This window comes from Podospora pseudopauciseta, chromosome 6, assembly GCF_035222475.1.
Source record: "Podospora pseudopauciseta strain CBS 411.78 chromosome 6, whole genome shotgun sequence".
NCBI lineage: Eukaryota > Fungi > Ascomycota > Sordariomycetes > Sordariales > Podosporaceae > Podospora > Podospora pseudopauciseta.
In genome coordinates, this window is record NC_085895.1 from 2,785,386 (window position 1) to 2,802,305 (window position 16,920).

At 52.1% G+C, this 16,920-nt stretch overlaps 7 protein-coding genes across 7 annotated transcripts; 2 read left to right on the forward strand and 5 right to left on the reverse strand.

Moving 5' to 3' along the window:
• Window positions 1–1,996: 1,996 nt before the first annotated feature.
• QC763_606480 (uncharacterized protein) lies at window positions 1,997–3,058 on the reverse strand (the record flags this gene model as incomplete). The annotated part of the gene is made up of 1 exon (XM_062914483.1): window positions 1,997–3,058. The coding sequence occupies one exon, from the start codon at window positions 3,056–3,058 to the stop codon at window positions 1,997–1,999; it is 1,062 nt and encodes a 353-aa protein (XP_062763160.1).
• Window positions 3,059–3,445: 387 nt separating this feature from the next.
• On the reverse strand, window positions 3,446–4,546 carry QC763_606490 (uncharacterized protein; the record flags this gene model as incomplete). Its single annotated transcript, XM_062914484.1, has 1 exon — window positions 3,446–4,546. The coding sequence occupies one exon, from the start codon at window positions 4,544–4,546 to the stop codon at window positions 3,446–3,448; it is 1,101 nt and encodes a 366-aa protein (XP_062763161.1).
• An 840-nt stretch (window positions 4,547–5,386) lies between these two features.
• On the reverse strand, window positions 5,387–6,562 carry QC763_0096100 (uncharacterized protein; the record flags this gene model as incomplete). The annotated part of the gene is made up of 1 exon (XM_062906319.1): window positions 5,387–6,562. One exon carries the CDS (start codon window positions 6,560–6,562, stop codon window positions 5,387–5,389), a length of 1,176 nt encoding a protein of 391 aa, XP_062763162.1.
• A 562-nt stretch (window positions 6,563–7,124) lies between these two features.
• On the forward strand, window positions 7,125–8,961 carry QC763_606500 (uncharacterized protein; the record flags this gene model as incomplete). The annotated part of the gene is made up of 2 exons (XM_062914485.1): window positions 7,125–8,460; window positions 8,524–8,961. Exons 1-2 carry the CDS (start codon window positions 7,489–7,491, stop codon window positions 8,959–8,961), a joined length of 1,410 nt encoding a protein of 469 aa, XP_062763163.1. The 5' UTR covers window positions 7,125–7,488.
• A 17-nt stretch (window positions 8,962–8,978) lies between these two features.
• QC763_606510 (uncharacterized protein) lies at window positions 8,979–10,434 on the reverse strand. The gene is made up of 2 exons (XM_062914486.1): window positions 9,413–10,434; window positions 8,979–9,341 (listed from the first exon to the last, which is right to left on the reverse strand). Exons 1-2 carry the CDS (start codon window positions 9,808–9,810, stop codon window positions 9,101–9,103), a joined length of 639 nt encoding a protein of 212 aa, XP_062763164.1. The 5' UTR covers window positions 9,811–10,434; the 3' UTR covers window positions 8,979–9,100.
• A 237-nt stretch (window positions 10,435–10,671) lies between these two features.
• Window positions 10,672–13,959, forward strand: QC763_606520 (uncharacterized protein). Its single transcript, XM_062914487.1, has 2 exons — window positions 10,672–11,369; window positions 11,427–13,959. Exons 1-2 carry the CDS (start codon window positions 10,706–10,708, stop codon window positions 12,983–12,985), a joined length of 2,223 nt encoding a protein of 740 aa, XP_062763165.1. The 5' UTR covers window positions 10,672–10,705; the 3' UTR covers window positions 12,986–13,959.
• Window positions 13,960–13,987: 28 nt separating this feature from the next.
• QC763_606530 (uncharacterized protein) lies at window positions 13,988–16,503 on the reverse strand (the record flags this gene model as incomplete). The annotated part of the gene is made up of 2 exons (XM_062914488.1): window positions 13,988–15,604; window positions 15,724–16,503. 2 exons carry the CDS (start codon window positions 16,501–16,503, stop codon window positions 13,988–13,990), a joined length of 2,397 nt encoding a protein of 798 aa, XP_062763166.1.
• Window positions 16,504–16,920: the final 417 nt, after the last annotated feature.

The following is a 16,920-nucleotide window of genomic DNA, read 5'->3' on the forward strand; positions in this document are numbered from 1 at the left end:
CCAAACACGAGCCACTTCAACATCCGGCTCCTTGAAGGTGTTTGTAGATCGTCGGAGATGCTTCACAATCTTCGGTCAGAGATAGTAGTGGCTTGTATCCATTCCCCCTCCACCATGCAGAAGTTGGTCCCAGCCACCCACCTCCACGCCATACAAGAACTCCAATAAATTTGCCCACGTTGACCCTTGCTTCGAATGCTTAGTGTTAACCCTTCCCACGCCGTTTAGTTGTGTGAATAGCGTCTCCGGACCATGAGTTGCAGCCCGATGACTCCGCCGTCGAGATACGTATAAGCGCATGAGACTGCCTCGATGAAGATGAGGGGCAGTCCACTTGCGATGATCTGTTGAAAAATCTTCGCAAGTTACCCTCGCAGGTGACAGTGATCAATGGATTTTAATATTGTCTCGGCGTGTGGAAGATGGCGTTTGATCGCGCAGGATTTCTTCAGATGTCCAAATAGGCCAGGACCGATAGTTGACCCCCTTTGTGGGTTTGAGCGCGATGCTAGCGAAGTCGGAGATGATGTCGTCGATTATCTCGAACTTCTAACACATTCTTTCAAGCTCTCGAAAAGTGGGAGGCATTCGGTAAATAAATGTTTCCAAGCTGAGATCTGTGTAGGCCTCGAACCGGTCAAAAGAGCACGCGATGCTGAGGAACGGGTCGATGCCTCCGAGGCGTTGATACAGGTGTTGCTCCCAATCCGGCCCGCTGTAGATCCGGAGAATTTCTGGTGACAGTCTCTTCAGGGTGATCACATCCTTGATTGGCATGTGAATCAGATTGAGGTCTAATATCTCGAGCGGAAGGTCCAGGGGAGGAAAGCTGGCCTGTACAGTCGATCTTGCTCCGGAAGAGGCCGCATGGTTGCAAATGTCCAGCGTGAAACTTCCCTGGGCTACCTTGCTTGATTTGGTTCGACTTGATGCCAACGGTTGACAGTTGGCGTTCAGTGCTCGCCGTGTGATCTTTTTCAGTAGGATTTGGACTGAAGGGCAGATCTCACGACGCGGATGCTTTCAAGTTTTGTCATGAGGAAAGAAGGACAGCTGGGGTGAAGGTTCCCATTTTAAAAGATGGAAAAGAAAGATACTTTCTGACAGCCCAGCCTCTTGAAAACCTTAATGACGCCACAAAGTCAAATCACGGACACCCACATCCCCGCATACCAACGAGTAGCTCCTATTTATCTGTCAGGTTTAATTTGTTGCACCGAAAGTTACCACATAGTGTGCTTTACACACAGTATGAGAAGGGTTTTGGAGGCGAAATGCTGAAGCAGACTGGGATGGGCCCAGATGGGAAGCTTGCGGTATGTACTTTCGATTTCTCAAGAGAGAGCTTTGTTATAAAAGTTGTAGAAAAGAGGGTCGATTCTCACAAGCAGAGTGGATCAACCGTGCTCCGAGCCATCGAGCAACTTAACCACAATGGATCTTTGGAATAGCTCCAAGTGACTCCCAGTGATTGTAAGAGGATCATCTGGTTAAGTCTTTAGGCTAATTGCGCTGGAGAAACTAATAATGCATTTTTCTATATCTCACTTGTGCGTCTAGACACCCAATGGAGGCTTCTGACTGTCCCATCCTCACAAACGTGAGACCTCATGCTGCTGAAAGTGGATATAAAGCCTGTAGTAGGAATCTAAAACACACGAGTTGCCAAAGTTTTCACAGTCAGTCCACAGAGCAAATTACTGGTTGAAACACTGGAGAGCTTCGGTGTCCTGGTCAATTGTTGGAAAGGTAATAGTGTAGGTAGGCACAAAATACACATCTTGAGAATATGCCATGTGATTTATACCCAATGTCAATGCTTCGTAACCGTTGCAAACTGCGCTGTATTCACCACGTTTATCCTCATCCTTGTGTTATAGTTGGGGGTAGCTCACTCCAAGACCCAAACAATAATCCATCAAACACCAGGCTGGATGTTCAGAGTGCATGCAAGAAATCCAAAGCCAAACATCCCCCCCTTTTGTGCAAACCTCCATCACTCATCATCCTCCAAGGGTATCCCCGCCTCCTTCAACCCCTCCCTAATAGCCTCCACCACATCATCCAAATCCTCCCCCCAACCCGGAATCTCATGGCCCCCCTCATGAATCGCATACTGCACCTTATCCTCATCACACATCCTCATCAACGCCCTCCCCTGCACCCTCCAAGGATCATTCCTCCCATGTATATGCACCGTCGGGATCTGAATCCTCGCCTCCTCCACATCAGGATGAAACATCTGATAAAACGTCCTCTCCCCTTTATCCACCACCACAGTCTTATCGGTTTTCCTCGCCCCCCTACACCCCTCATGCCCCTCAAGACTCATACACAACCTCGTCTCCGCCCTCCAAACAACCCCATCCTTATCCACCCTCTTGACAACATTAAAATCCTCCTCCCAAACAGTCTCATGCTCCTGACACTGGAAACGATTCTGCTCCTCGGTCGGTAACATCTCCCCCGGCACATCCGTCGGCCGATCCTTCACCACCTCAGGAGTCTCCCCCTCAATCCCAAAAACGTGCCGCGCGTTGTAACCCGCCTGCAAACACTTTGCGTATGGGATCGTAGAGCTGAAAAAAACCCCTAGTTTGAACTCTGACTCCCCAATCTGCCAATCACGCTGCTCATGCAACAGAATTGAGGCCGCTAGCGCGGCGCCTTGGCCGAAGCCGAGGATGATGTCGTACCCGAGACCGTTGAGGAGGGTGTACAAGTGGACTTGGCAGTGCGCCTCGTCGATGTGGTGCGCGTCGGGGGTGGGGTAGTAGCTTCGGCAGGAGTGTTCCCCCGGGGGTGAGGTGCTGAGCGGGACGGGGTAGTCGCCGTCGATGTAGTGCCACTCCCAGGATTGGGGGAGGCGGGAGCGGATGGGTTGGAGGTGTTTTTCTAGGAGGATGCCGTTGGAGGAGTAGCCGTGGAGGCAGAGGACGCGGACGGGCCGAGGGGTGGGGGGGTGTTCATCGCTGGATTTGGTGGCTGGGGAGAGGTTGGGCGAGGGGATGGAGATGTTGGGGGAGGGAAGGGGGGAGGAGAAGGCGGTGTCTGGCATAGTGAGATGTGAAGAACCTGTGGATAAAACAGAGATAATGGCTGGCAAAGAATTGACTCGGAAGGTTTAGTTATATCCTCAGAAAGTCAGCGGTGAACTGTTGAGGCCGCCGCCACCCGTCCTCATCATGTTATACCCCTGCTAGTCACCCTGAAAAGAGCCTCCAGCGCGAGCCAAGACACCATCGCCAGAAGAAGGAACTTGGAGTTGCAGTGAAGTCTTGTTGTGGTCAGACGCTTATGCAGTACACTAATAACTCTCACAAACATGCTTCTGTTGGTGAGTTTTCAGTACACATCATCCAAGTGTTGAAAGAATGCTGAATTGGTAGAACAACGTAGATAAAAAAAAACTCCATGCTGACCCAAGCGGATGTGTTTCATCATATCAGTCTTGCTCAGCCTTCACAGTCACCCGTTTATCCTCACCCACCCCCTCACCCACCTCACTGATTTGGCAATTCTTCCGGGCATGCTCCGCAATAACAAGCTCAACCAACTCCCTCTCCGCAATCTCACAAAGCATCGAGACCTCCTCATCTCCTGTTGTAGGTCCACTCACATCAGAGCCAACCTTTGCGAGATACTCACCCACTATCCTCCGCCCGTGTTGTTCCCAGTAATCCCTCGTCATTGCTACTGCCAACGGCAAGCCCTGGCTTATATATGCTGTCCCCCTTCCAGGGGGCTTGTTACCGGGAAGCAAGATCCTATAAATGTTCCGCCAGCGGTCTTCTTCAGGTAGGTGCGGTTTGTCACGTCTAATGATCTCCCTGAGCGTAGACTGGGAAACGCCCTTGATGATGTCAAGGCTGCGAGGCTTGCAGGTGCGTTCCCGAATGTGGCTGTCGCAGGTGGGCTCATTGGCAAAGGTTTGACTGCAGATAGGGCAGTAGAAGGGATTGGGGTGGTGCTTGATAAGATGTTGGACGACATCAGAGATGGAGCGGAGGTGGTGCTGTAAATTACAGAATCCATGATGGGATGGGTTGGAGATGGCGAAGGGACATGGTAGAGGGTAGTAGCCATCAATTCGAAAGATGAGGACGGTTGAGGGGTCGGATGGGTCAGATGTCTCCATGAGTATGGATCGAGGTGTTGGGCTAGAGGTTTTGGAGCGCTTTGGAGGTGGGATCCTGATAGTAGGGGGTGGGATGTAGCGTGCGGAGTTCATCCATTGAGAAACAACTGGAAAGGTTTGACTGGCTAACTGGCACGCCAGGTGTTGAAGATTCTTAGGCAAGTGTGGCTGTAACAATGAGGCTGTTTCGTCGGGGGAGACCCTGCCGCAGTCGCTTTCGAGGGCATCTTCTAGGTCGGTGCTCTCGACAGAGTGTGTTGAGGTGACGTCGTCATGACTCTCATGCCGGTAGCGTTTCCGGCCCGTCGCTGGACGTATAGAGTCGCGATGTCGGGATGACGGATTCAGTGCCGAGGTCTTTTCCCTTCTTCCGATCGTGACCGACCTGCCATGTCCGGGCTGTGGCATGATCTTGGGAGGATCTCTATCCTGGATATTCCAAAGATGCTGTGCTCAGGGTGGTCCAGGTGCTAGTATCCACCAGGTTTTTGTCGAGATCAATAAAAGCTGTTTCGCAGATAGAGACTGAATAGAGGTTGGACTGTATGAGGCGTGGTAGACTCATTTTGGAGGGCAATGGGCTGTTTTAATCGTGTGGCCATTGACTGTTGACTGGGAGAGGTTAGGCGAGGGGGACGGGGTCATGTTATGCCGTTTGGTGCCTACTGCCATCTTATATTGTTCCACCGGGTATGCGGCTGTAGCTGGCGCAGTGGTGCTGGCACAATTGTGCGGGCCGTCGTCCCTGTTTAGTGGTGAAACTCGCAAGGTCGGGGCAATTATTGCCCCGCTGCCGCCCCAAAATAAATCCAAATGTCTAAAAGCACCGTCTCTCTCCGCCTAGATAAAATTCCCGCGGTCAACTCATCAACACTTACCTGATTTTCTAAGCGTTCCGCTCACTTCGCAATTTCACGATAGGCCAAGTTCCCGAATATTTCAGCACCCACTCTCGTCGAGGTTCAACAAGTTTGTTTGTCACTCGCCCACAAGGACAACATTTGCCAATCCATCCCCCGTTTTCTACGGAAAAGGGAGTTCTCTTGAGACTAATCACAGTTCCGTATCTGGTACACACTGGCTCACGAAGCGATAAGGTTATCACACATTTTTAGCTTTACCTCCAGCTGACAGGTAGGTGTTTCTACACCTAACAAATCACAGAAAAATGCCGATGCCCAGACTTTTGACTCTTAAAGACCATCACATCCGAACCTTTTTCCTCCACGAGACCCGATACTTCCCATCTCAGAGCCCTGGAATGTAACCCGTGGACGATGAAGGCCGGATGCCTGCGACCTCGAAATCGAACAGCTCGGATTCTATTGCGGCCAGGCTTTGGATATGGGTGGACCGGATCGGTATCGAAACCTGTACTGCCGGTGTGTTTCCAAGGGCCCAGAACTTCCTCAGAGCATCCCGGTCAATGTGGTCGTAAACGTCACTCCACTTGGGACCATCCGGTTTAAACCATGAAATCGGGTCCTCCATCAACCTTGCCAAGATCCCATCCGCGGTCGCCCAAGGGACCAAACACACGGTTCGCCAAGCGTCGAAGGAGTTTGTTTCAGGGCCCTCGCCGCTGGTGGACGCTGGTTGTTGAGGTACCGATATCGGTCGGAGGCTAAAGTTGGTTGGCCGAGGGGTGACAGGACTGACCACAGCGGCAGGGTGAGGAGAAGATTCTCCGATGATTGGGAGACATGGTTCTTCTGGAAGCAATGCGTGTCGCGCTGGTGGAAGGGCAAAAGCAACGGCCTCTGCTTCCATTTCTGCGGCCCCTACACCCATAGACCCATACCCCGAGGCTTTCAAGTTAGCCGGTATCCCATTGTCACCGCCACCCTCGCTGTCGCAGACGCGATAAGGTCTTGCACCGGAATTTTTACGGAGCAAGGCTTCGCGGACCTCGTCGGCTACTGATGAAATTTCCTGTTGATCAAGGTGCAGTCGCGCCTTGAGAACTGACTGTATGGTAACAGGGTCGATCAAAACGTTTTTGGCCTCCACGACAGCATCTTGAAAATAGACAAGCTCTCGAGGCAGTGCTGGGAGTTTGAAGAATGTCGTCCACAACCACTTCCATTTCACTTCACAGGACTTCGTTCTAGGGCACCGCCGCGCTGTGGTCCATTCGTCGTATGTTATTTCGTCGCGGCCAAGCGTGATTGAGCAGCGCTCGCTCACGATGTGGTTGTTTCTTGCATCCTCACTTTCAAACGACCTGAAGCAACGGGCGCAGTGATTCTTCAGGATGTGTTTCCTCTCGAGGTGCTTCTTGACCGCCTCGAAGCCCTTCAGCTCGTAACTGGCGCACGCGTAATGGCGACATGGATCATAACGGAAGAAGGGACAAGCTAGCCTTGGCTTGATGTTGTCGGCGGTGGCAGGCTCAGCAGGGTGCATCAGTAATGGAGCTGACATGTTTGCAGCCGCATGTACAAATCCAGAGCAGATCAATGAGTCAAATCAAGTTCAAGTCTTGAAGGATATGTGAGTAATGGAAGTCATGGCCAACACGGTGGGTCGGTGGGCTGTCTCTATAGGATCCTGAGTGGGCCATTTGCTGTAAACACCTTTTGGACAAAAGGCTGAATTGACAGAATTGGTCAGCCCGGAACAACTTAGAGAACAAACCCCAAACCCTGTCGAATACTACCGAATACCCCAGTTCAGACAAATGTCGAAAATCCCGCGATGAGGGGGGTGGGTGTCTCCAAGTAGGATCCAGGCCAGTGTCACAGCTGATTGGCTCTATCTGCAGACTCTTGGCTTCTTTTCAGTCAAGCCTACATTAGTGAATGTGGTGTAGCCCCCAAGAACCAGCCAGCACAGCACCTACGAGGCACGTAACTGTGCGACTAGGCGTCCTGGCACCCTCACCACAAAATAATTGGCACACAAAGGTAGGTTAACCCACATCATATCGTGGACTATCTATACCTTGGAGGATAATTATGAGGCCTTCAACGATAGATAATAGGTCTTTAATAATATTCAAGGGCCTATTTAATATTTCATGAGGTATGGTTTATACTATCCTATGGGTTGACTTACTTTGGTGTGGTAACCATTTTGTCGGGAGGGGTGCCTGGGCAATTGGAAAGTTGGACATTTGTCTGAATTACCGCATGCCACGGCGTCATCCAATAGGACAGACCCTACTAGCGCATGACCCCATGTGTTGAGAGTCTGCCTTGTCCGGCCAAATCGAATTTGGAATTTCAGATGCCTGCCCTCTCATGACATCTCAGTCAACCCATTTGTTTTGCCCCCCGATGTATAGCGCTCGCCTCTCGTATCTCTCTTTTCCGCCCTAACTGACAGCTTCATCCAAATAGTCTCTGGCTATGATTGCAAACAAAGCGACATCCGACCTCTCGTATGAGCAGACCGTTAGGCCAAAGAATCACAAAAACAAACGCAGATGTGAGATCAAGAACTACGACACCGACGGGGACAATGATATTCCATACCTCGAGCAGGAAGACAAGGCTCCGGGGACTGGATCTTCCGATATATCGTGGAGTTGTCCATTCTGGAAGCGGGACCCCTTCCACCATATGGATTGCATGTCCTACAAGCTTAGACGAATTCGAGATGTCAAGCAGCATCTCATGCGCAAACACTACGAACTCCCGTTTTACTGCCCGATTTGCCAACACAAGTTTTCAGACATCAAGGAACGCGATCATCACATCCGACAGCGAACATGTACGGAAGATTTGAAAGGGAGAACAGACCCACCAAACACATCGATTCCGCCTGAAAAGCAGGAGCTGTTGCGAGCGCGGTTGGGTGGGTCAGACAAGGAGATATGGTATCAGATTTGGGATATCCTTTTTGAAGCCAGGACACCACCGGCGACACCACATCAGAAGACCGTCATCGAAGAGGTTGTCGATGTGTTGCAAGGGTTCTGGAGTGAACACCGATTGGAAATCATTCTTGATGTCACCCACGGACAGGATTCATACGACGAAGACGCCGATTCTATCAGAGCGCAGCTCCCAGGCTTGATGTCAACGGCATTGTCTAGTCTCGTGAGGAGAGTGAAAGAGGCTGTCTGCAGGATCGACCATTGTGAGCCAACATCACCAGCAACTGAGAATTATGGGACACCGGTTACCAGCACGCCATCCAGCTTTACGTCGACATTCCCATCAAAGAGACACGAAAGCTTCATGAAGAAAAAGGGTCAGAATGACGCTCATACGAGGAAGCTGGGGAGGGTGTGCAAGGAGTACATGAGTATGCGCAAGGAAATTTGGCAACCCCTGGCGGCAAGGTGTGAAGAGAAGTGGAATGTGGTTGAAATGCAGGTTTGTTTTCTTTCCAGACCCCCAATCTGTGAAAAACCAAGGCATATTGACTTCCTAAAACAGTGCATGTCCAACGGCCTCAAGGGCATTCAATCCCACGCTCGTGCTTATACCAAATCGGTGACACCCGCCACTAGCATGATGGAAACATTGGTTTGTCAACCTCCCGCAACGCCACCACCACAAAGCTTCGATAACCCCCAGTTCGAAGGTTTCGAAAACTTCTCGCCATCTCAAGAGGTCGACGGCGGGTTAGTACAACCCTTTGGCGCAGGTCACGACCCGGGATTCGATATGGGGAACGATGGCACAAGTGATTTCCTCCAGGATTGGGACTCTTCGATTATTTTCTCACTCTTCCCTGGAGGTCATGGGGCCAGATACTGGAATTTTGGGGCCAGTTCGGCCAGTGCTCATTCCGAAGGAATGAAGTATCCGCCACTATCAAACACCACGACCAGTGAGGGATCCTTTCTAAAATGGGATGGTGGTGACGGCTGACAGGGGCATTGGATTTCATAACGTCGACAGCAAAAATTTGCATTATCCTCATTGCGTAGCTGGGGTATACTATCATTACAGATTGAAAGTAAAGCCAGGGCGATTACACCTGCTCATATCAGACTTCAAACAAGACTTGTCAACTCCAAACAAAGCTCTCCATCAACCAAACCCAACCCATTATGATCAACGGCAGCAAAGCAACACCAATAACCAACAAGACCCATCTCATCTCCAACGTCACCGGGCCCCTCAACCACCTCTTGATTTTGGTTTTGAGCTTCCTTGCATGGGGACAGGTCTCTGTGCCGTAAATTAGACAGCCTAAACCAGGTCGTGATTCACACTCGATATGCTCTCTTCTTCGTTGCATCAATAACCTAAACATATCCTTGTTAGCCTTCGGCTATTCTCGAAGATACCAGTAAGAGCTAATTGTGACGATACTGACTTTACGCTCCCCCTACAAAACCGCAAGTCACTCCCCAAATCACATCGCTGATTACTCGGGCATTCCAGATGCAGCTTCCTCCTCTCCATGAGCCAATCAACCTTCAGTTTCACGCCGGTATCGACGAGCCGGTAGAAATAGCGAGAGGTGTGCTTGAGGGATAGGGCATCAGGATAGATGAGATGTTGTGTGATTATCAGATGGATCTCTGGTGGCAGTTGGGAAAAGCCCCTTTTTGGTTGAGCGCCGGAATCATCATGATGAGGCAGTTCGCAATCGGCCGCCGGGCCGGAAGTGGAGTTGGGTCCGGAAGACGTCAATGCGGGTTTCCGGTTTGGCGGCGGTGTGGAGCCCAGGTTGTCCTGCAGAACGTTGCGGCGGCGGCGGATGTGGAACATTTCTTCAGCGGGTTACAAATGACAGACAAACAAGAGCTGGACAGTGGTTGGTTTAAGGAGAAGCAGTCAATCAGACATGCGGGTGAGGTTGGAGAACACGGGTATATATAAACACCAGAAACGAGATTCTGCCTGGAGTCCTCCCCATCGTTCAAACTGGCATCAAGTGCGAGGGGCTCAGCTGAGTGATTCGCCGGTGATTCCAGGGTTGTTGAGACAAGACCTGTGGCGCTTGGTTAGCGGGCTTTGAACCCCTGTAACTCGCATCTCGTTTTTGGTGTGGTGCCTGAAAAGAGCCCCTGAGGGCTGCGTCATCTTTGTGACGACTTTTTTGGAGGACAGGTATTTGGATGGAGCGCAGATAGTGGATGAGATACCGTTTAGATGATGCTGAGATGGTGGACAGTGATGCTCAAGAACCTCTGAGCTCGAGGTATCGAGCTGGTTAGCTTGCTTCCCTCACCACAAAATAATTAGCGGTCGAAAGTAGGTAAGGCCCGTATTATCTCACTCACCATACCTCGAAAGATAATCGTCTTACGTTTTAAAATAGTCAATATGTCTTAAAAGATAGTTCATAAGCCTTGAAAGATATTTTAAGGGCCTAATAATGTACTTTTGAGGCATGGTTCACAGTATAATATGGGGTTAACTTACCTGCTGTGCCAATTATTCTGTAGCGAGCATGCTTGTCTGAATGAATGTTTTCTCAACCGGGGTTAGGGTTGGAAAGTCATGAAACCCAAGTCCAGCGAACCCACGTGACCACGCGCCTCGCCAGCAATGGTGCGGGGAAGAAACCGCCGAGCGGACATGAGCAAGTGGAACTTTGGGAGCCTCACTGAAGCGCTGCGTCTTCAACAAAAGCACACGATGCCGTCCTGAAGCCGTGGCCATGTCGAGCCTCAGGTCGTATAGCGACGACGACGACAGCAGCGAGTATGGCTACAACCTGAGCCCGGAGGAGGAAAGACTTCTTTGCGCGCTTGCCGACCGCATTTCTCCCGTGGTTCCAACGTCGGCCCCGCCAGAACCAGCGCCGACGAAAGTTCCAGCGCCCGCACCGCGGATCCCAGCTCCGCGTACGTCACGACCACCGCCCTCCCCACCCAAGCCCTCCAAACCCTCCCAACCCACAATCGATTCAAAGGCCCCATCTTCATCATGGGATCCGCCCGTACCCGAAGTTGTTTCGGTCTACAGACCCCCAACAGTGCCCCAGAATAAACCGAGGCCATCGCAGCTAGTCAAGCCGAGGTGGGACATCAGTGGCGGTATCAAACCCGATGCTTCTCAAGCCGTTGATGAAGCGCTCGACGCCCTCAGTGAGAACGACTTGAAATTTGACATCATCCAGCTCACCCCCGAAACGAACCCTCGTACCTATCGTCATGGCTCGGCAAATTCTAAACATGTGGGCAGGGAGTGCGGTGACAGTCAGGACAGTGGAATCTGGAATGCGCCGCGCAGCAGTGGCAGCCGTGTGTCTTTCAACGTCAAGCACAAGACAGCGCGCATGTCTACCGTGGATACAATACCGGACGTCAACTACCCGGACCGTGAGTTGTTTGCCCCCGGCTTTGTCGCCTGTCTAACTGACCAGACACCTCGACTAGTGAGTCAGGCGCTTGCTGGCGTCAGCGACACGTCGTTATCTGTGTCGGATGAGAACCCCCAACACATGCTCGAGATAGAAGTCAAGAGACGCAATGGCGTTGTTCCGTCGCCCCTCGCCCAGTTTCGATCCTTTCCAAAGAAACCACTGTCTGTTACTGATCTTACAGCTGGGCTATGGTGCGAGTTGCAGCACTACTACACACTGTCGAGACTTCCGTTTGGCAGAAGGACGCAAACTCCTGCCATGAAGAGGGGCTCCAAGATTCACGAGAAGCTCGAGCGCGAAGTTTTTCAGCCCGTTACAGTCACCATCGCTAAAAAGGTGGACAATTTAGGTCTGCAAATGTGGAATGTCATTTTGGGTTTACGAACACTTCGCGATACTGGCTCAACCCGGGAACTGCAGGTTTGGGGCATGGTAGACGGCAACCTGGTGAACGGTGTCATTGACTACCTCAGCTACGAGAATCCCGATTCCGAACTAGAAGAGGAGACTCTCAGCAGTCGCGGAAGCCAAACCACCGCCTCACAACGCCTCGCTGACACCATGATGCAAGTCTACATAACCGACATCAAGACTCGTCTCACTCCCAAGCCCCCGTCTAAACCCCAGGTTCACATGTCCCTGATCCAGCTGTTCCTGTACCACCGTTTTCTCAGTGAGATGGCCTCGGACAAACTCGACTACTTCCAGATCTTTGGCCGGTATAACTTGAACCCAGAGGAACCCTTCTCAGACTCGTTTATGGCTCAAATGGGCGCTCTGCATGAAGAGGTGTTTGAGAATGGGGATTCAGAAAGCGAAACGGAAGGGGCGTCAGAAAGGGGGTATGAATACGAAAGCGCCAGGACCACCACTACATCCACGACAACCACCACGACGGAATCCTCTGCTTATTTCTCTGCCCCGGCGTCACCCGGTGCAGGGAAACGACCCAAGGGTCTCAAGTACGGCAATCTCCAATCGTTGCTAGGGCTTTTGAAGTTTGAGCTCCAGGTCACCTTTCCACGTGGAGCATCGGATATCGGACAGATAGTAGCTGTGGAATATCGCTATCGAGGTAAGGGGAAGGCACCGGCTGCTGCTGAGGAAGAGGATGAAGACGAGATAGACAAGGATGAGGGGAGGGTCATCTCCACGACTACGTATTTTGTCGAGCCGGGCACGCTGGATACGTATCTTGCGCAGACTATGCCTTGGTGGAAGGGGGAGAGGGAGCCGAGGGGGGTGGAGATGGAGGATGCGTTCAAGTGTGGGTATTGCGAGTTTGCGGGGGAGTGTGAGTGGAGGGCGAAGATGGATGATGAGGTGGTCAGGAAGGCGAGGGCGAACAGGGCTAGACGAGAAAGGAAGAGGATGAAGGAGGAGGGGGCGGTGGTTGTTGGGGAGGGGTTGGAGGGGGAGCAGGGGGAGAAGCCGGTTTTGGAGGAGTATAGTGGGGATGTGGAGGAGAGCGCGTCGCAGAAGAAGAAGAAGGGGAAGAAGAGGGGTGGTGAGGAGAAGAAGAGTAGGAGTAGGGAGAGGCAGAGTGCCAGTCAGGAGGGGATTGCGTGGTGATGGTCAAAGCGGAAGAAAAGAAACCAAGAGAGATTGCCTCGGTAACGGGGAGTGAAACAAGTGTGTTGGAGATGGGGATGGACTTTGGAGGTTATATATGGTGTTTATGAGGAGCGATAAGGAGAACTACTTTGGAGTAATCTTTTGGACGGAAGGCAAGTGGATGTTAAGACACCATATATACGGAGTGGTGATTTTCATCGCACGGGGAATGAGATGAGGGCATCAGGGACCCTGCTGAGTTTGACTCTAGTTTGACATTGTGAAAAGAGATAAGATGTGAAGAAGGGGTGGAAAGAAAAAGGAGAAAAAAGTGAGAGGATCACCCACCCTTTATCATCTTCCTCGCCATCACAACACAGCAGCAGAGTTTCTTCCTCTTTGCTAGCTCTTGTGCGGTGGTTGCTGTTGGCTGGGTAGGTGCTGGCGGGTTGGTGGTCTTCTCTCTTCTGCGATGACGAGAGAGCTTGGAAGGCAATTTTGGAAAAGCAATTAGCGATGGATACCCGGGCTTATGACTATATTCTTTTCTTTACAGTCCATTTCAGCACATCATCATTTTGGGAGCATTTTTTTGTGTTGTTATAGGTTGTTTGGTTGTTGTTGTTCATCATTACTCTTTCTCTTTAGTCTACACTACTACCCATGTCTGCCTCTACCGCCATCAAACCAGTCCTTGTTCTATCCATCATGTCCCTATCCTACAATTCCCCTTCCTGGTGTTAACAGCTGCCAAAAAAGAAGAAGAAAAAGACAAAACTGCACAATGCATGCTCGCTTGCTTTTCAAACTTTGCCATCCCACACCCACCCAATTTTGATAGGTACCCAAACTTTCCCATCCCGGCTTGCAAACAGAAAAGAGCCTTTCCCATATGTACTGATTCATTCCTTTTGTGACAGGTCCAACCCCTTCCAAAAAAAAAACAAAAAAAAAAAAAAAAAAGCGCATAATCATAACAGTCATTTCCCTCATCATCCACTTTCGGCATGCCCCAGAGCCTCAAATAAACTCCCCACTTCCCCCTCCCGTCCCCGTCCTCTTATGATTATGCGGCTGCGGTGGTGGTTTACTATCCGCCCTCCCTCTCCTCCTCCCCTTCTTATCACTCCCTGACCCAGAACTACTCCCCCCACTCCCACTCCCACTCCCACTCCCACTCCCACTCCTCTCCCTCGGCCTCTCCTTCTCCCCCTCCATACTCCTCCGCTCCTTAAACCTCTGCCTCCTCTCCTCATAAGCCTTCAGCTCATCCTTTTCCACATCTTTTTCCGTCTTCTTCCTCGGAGGGGAAATATTAGTATACCCCTGCGTAATACTATGCCCATACTCCCTCGCCTTCCTATCACCCCCATCCCCCCCAACAAAAGGTCTCTTCTCCTGAACATGCTGCTGCTCATCCTCGCTGTCCTCCTCTTCCTCCTCTTCGGAAAACCGCTGAATCTGCAGAGCAGGCATCGACTTGGCGGCCAAAGGATGGGGCTTAACCAGCCCTAACCTCTCCTCCTCCGTCGCGCCCGTGATGCGCACCTGAGGGGACGAGTACCCCCTCGAGTTGAGCCCGCTTCTCTGCGGGCTGCCGCCACTCTCCAACGCCCCGTCGATGGACTGGGCTTGGTTGCGTTTGAAAATGTTTTGAAAGGAAAACTGGCGCTTTGCAGAGTGAGGTGGGGGGGTGGGTGGTGATGGGAGGGGGTGTTCGCCCTCGTTGTATTCCGGGAACTGGACCCGCCGTTTGGAACTCGAGGCGCTAGCTGTCGTTCCTGATCTGGTTTGTCTTGCTGCTCCCAGTGGGTGCAGAAAATCATCTGATGGGTTGTTGGAAGAAGCGGGATTGTCCTGACCTGGCACTGCTATCGAGGTCAACTGGACGGGGTGCATTGGGCTTTGCACCTTTGTGGTGGAGGGGTTGTTGCTGGGCTTGTAGTCGGGGTGCCCTGGGAGGAGGGCAGACCGGGCGCGGCTGCGGATCGTGCCCATTATGCTAGAGAGGGCAGGCGAGACAGGTCTACTCGCCTCGGCGAGTTCCTCCTCGGTGGGGAAGTGTGACCAGCCGAGTGGAGGGTGAGGTGTAGGAGGAGCGAGAAAGGGGGCGCCAGAGGGCGCGGGGGAGGCACCAACACCGGTGCCGGGACGAGTGCGGTGACTGCTGAAGGTTCCAGTGCGCCTTCTTCGTAGACCGTCCCATTCGTAGAGAGGAGCTCCATTTTCGCTGACAGGGGCAAGACTCTCTTGAATCTTCTCCTCGTGCAATCGTTTGAGCTCCTCCAATTCCATCTTTTGTCTCGCGGATGACAGGCGCCTGACAATGGCAGCGGTGCCTCTAATGGCGTCCGCCTTGGGCTCGGTTTCGGGCTGGGGCTGCTCGGCAATGGTCTGGATTTGGTCGAGGTCACCGGCAAAGACGGCAGTGTCTGGGACGTCCTTGGCGGACTTGGACAGCTGCAGGAGAACAACCCCCGAGCAAATAACCAAGAATCCCATCACCACGGTGATAATCGATGTCGGTGTGCCATTGAAACCTCTAAACAGGATTGCCGAGGTGATAATGGTGGTACTGGTAAAGTAGACATAATAGGTGGGGGTAACCAAGGCGGCGTTGAACAAATTGAGCGCTTTCTGCATAAAGGTGTCAAAACTCCCGTCGGGTCCAGGGGTGGCAAGAAGGATTTGCAAAGGATTTCATCAAAGCCTCGTCGGTGTCGTTGGAAAAGGGGGTATATAAGGGAGGCACTCACGTTGAGGTAAATAATCTCGGTCAAGAGCGTAGCAATAACGAAAACCAACAACACATACAAAAACCACTGGTTGAACTGAGGCTTTCCTCCCGCCTGGGCGATGATGGCGGCTCCCAGGCCCTGCGTCGCCACAACGCTCAGTCCGCCGATCCAACTGCAGATGGAAATGTACACCATCATATTCTTGGCGCCATACTTTGGTCCCAGCCAAAATGCGACAATAGCGCTGCCGACGATAATGACGCCCGCGTAACTCAAAAACAGCGGATGTACGACGAAGCCTTGCATGTCCTGGATGTCCTTAACAGCCGATGTTTGCGGTGCATTCATGACGATGACAACCGACCCAACGATACACAGAAAACAAGCAACCTTGCCGACCATGCTCAAGCGCTCCTTCAAGAAAATGGCCGACAAGATGGTGGTGATGACAACCGACAGGGCTCCCAGAGGGGTGACCAGAATGGCATCGGTGAAGGCGTACGCAGCGAAATTGAGTCCCTCGCCCAAGATCATCAGGATCATGCCCGCCCACCAGTAAAAGTTCTTGAGATACCCATATCCCTCGCCAGCCACCTCGTTGTACTTTTCGTTGGCGCGAAGCAGGCCGACCTTTTTGAGCACGAACGAGGTACCGATGAAGGCGCCGGAGCCAATGGCGAGGCCTATGCCGATCGCCTTGAACACGGGTGGTCTCTCGGAGGCGGGTGGCCCGGCGCCGCCGCCGGCGCGGATGTAGAGTTGTTGCACATGGTCGATCGCCTGTGCTGCATGCTCCATGGTGTGGGTTGCGCTGGTCGTTGGCGCAACAAGCGACTCGACCGTCGCTGACCTGGTTCGAATACCGAGGGTTCTTCTATCGCTGGTCTCTCGAGCAGTCTCTGGTCTGAGGCGGTAGCTATTACGGTTGGAAGAGAGGTTTCGCAAAGGTGGTTTGCGTTATCAGGTGCGATGGAGGAAGCGGCATGAACTTTTCGTATTTGCTCTCGGAATACAAACGATTGACAACACAGGGAACTAGAACGGGCCAAGTAAGGTGTTCGTAGGGGAATGATTCGGGGTGTGGGAACAGGTTGAGACGATGGTTGTGCGAGAGCAGGCGATATCGCGCGCTGGGTGTCTGTCGAGTCTCGCTCCTGGTTGCTGGTGCAATGACGACGACCTTGTTCGACAGGGGGGGGGTGAGATGGAGCTCTC

What these genes read in the sequence shown, in the direction of transcription:
- QC763_606510 (XM_062914486.1), bottom strand. Translation starts at nt 9,810, where the DNA reads ATGTTCCACATCCGCCGCCGCCGCAACGTTCTGCAGGACAACCTGGGC. An exon ending in TTTTGTAGGGGGAGCGTAAA is followed by an intron (nt 9,342 to 9,412) that starts GTCAGTATCGTC and finishes GGATATGTTTAG; the next exon opens with GTTATTGATGCAACGAAGAA.
- QC763_606520 (XM_062914487.1), top strand. Translation starts at nt 10,706, where the DNA reads ATGTCGAGCCTCAGGTCGTATAGCGACGACGACGACAGCAGCGAGTAT. An exon ending in GGACGTCAACTACCCGGACC is followed by an intron (nt 11,370 to 11,426) that starts GTGAGTTGTTTG and finishes CACCTCGACTAG; the next exon opens with TGAGTCAGGCGCTTGCTGGC.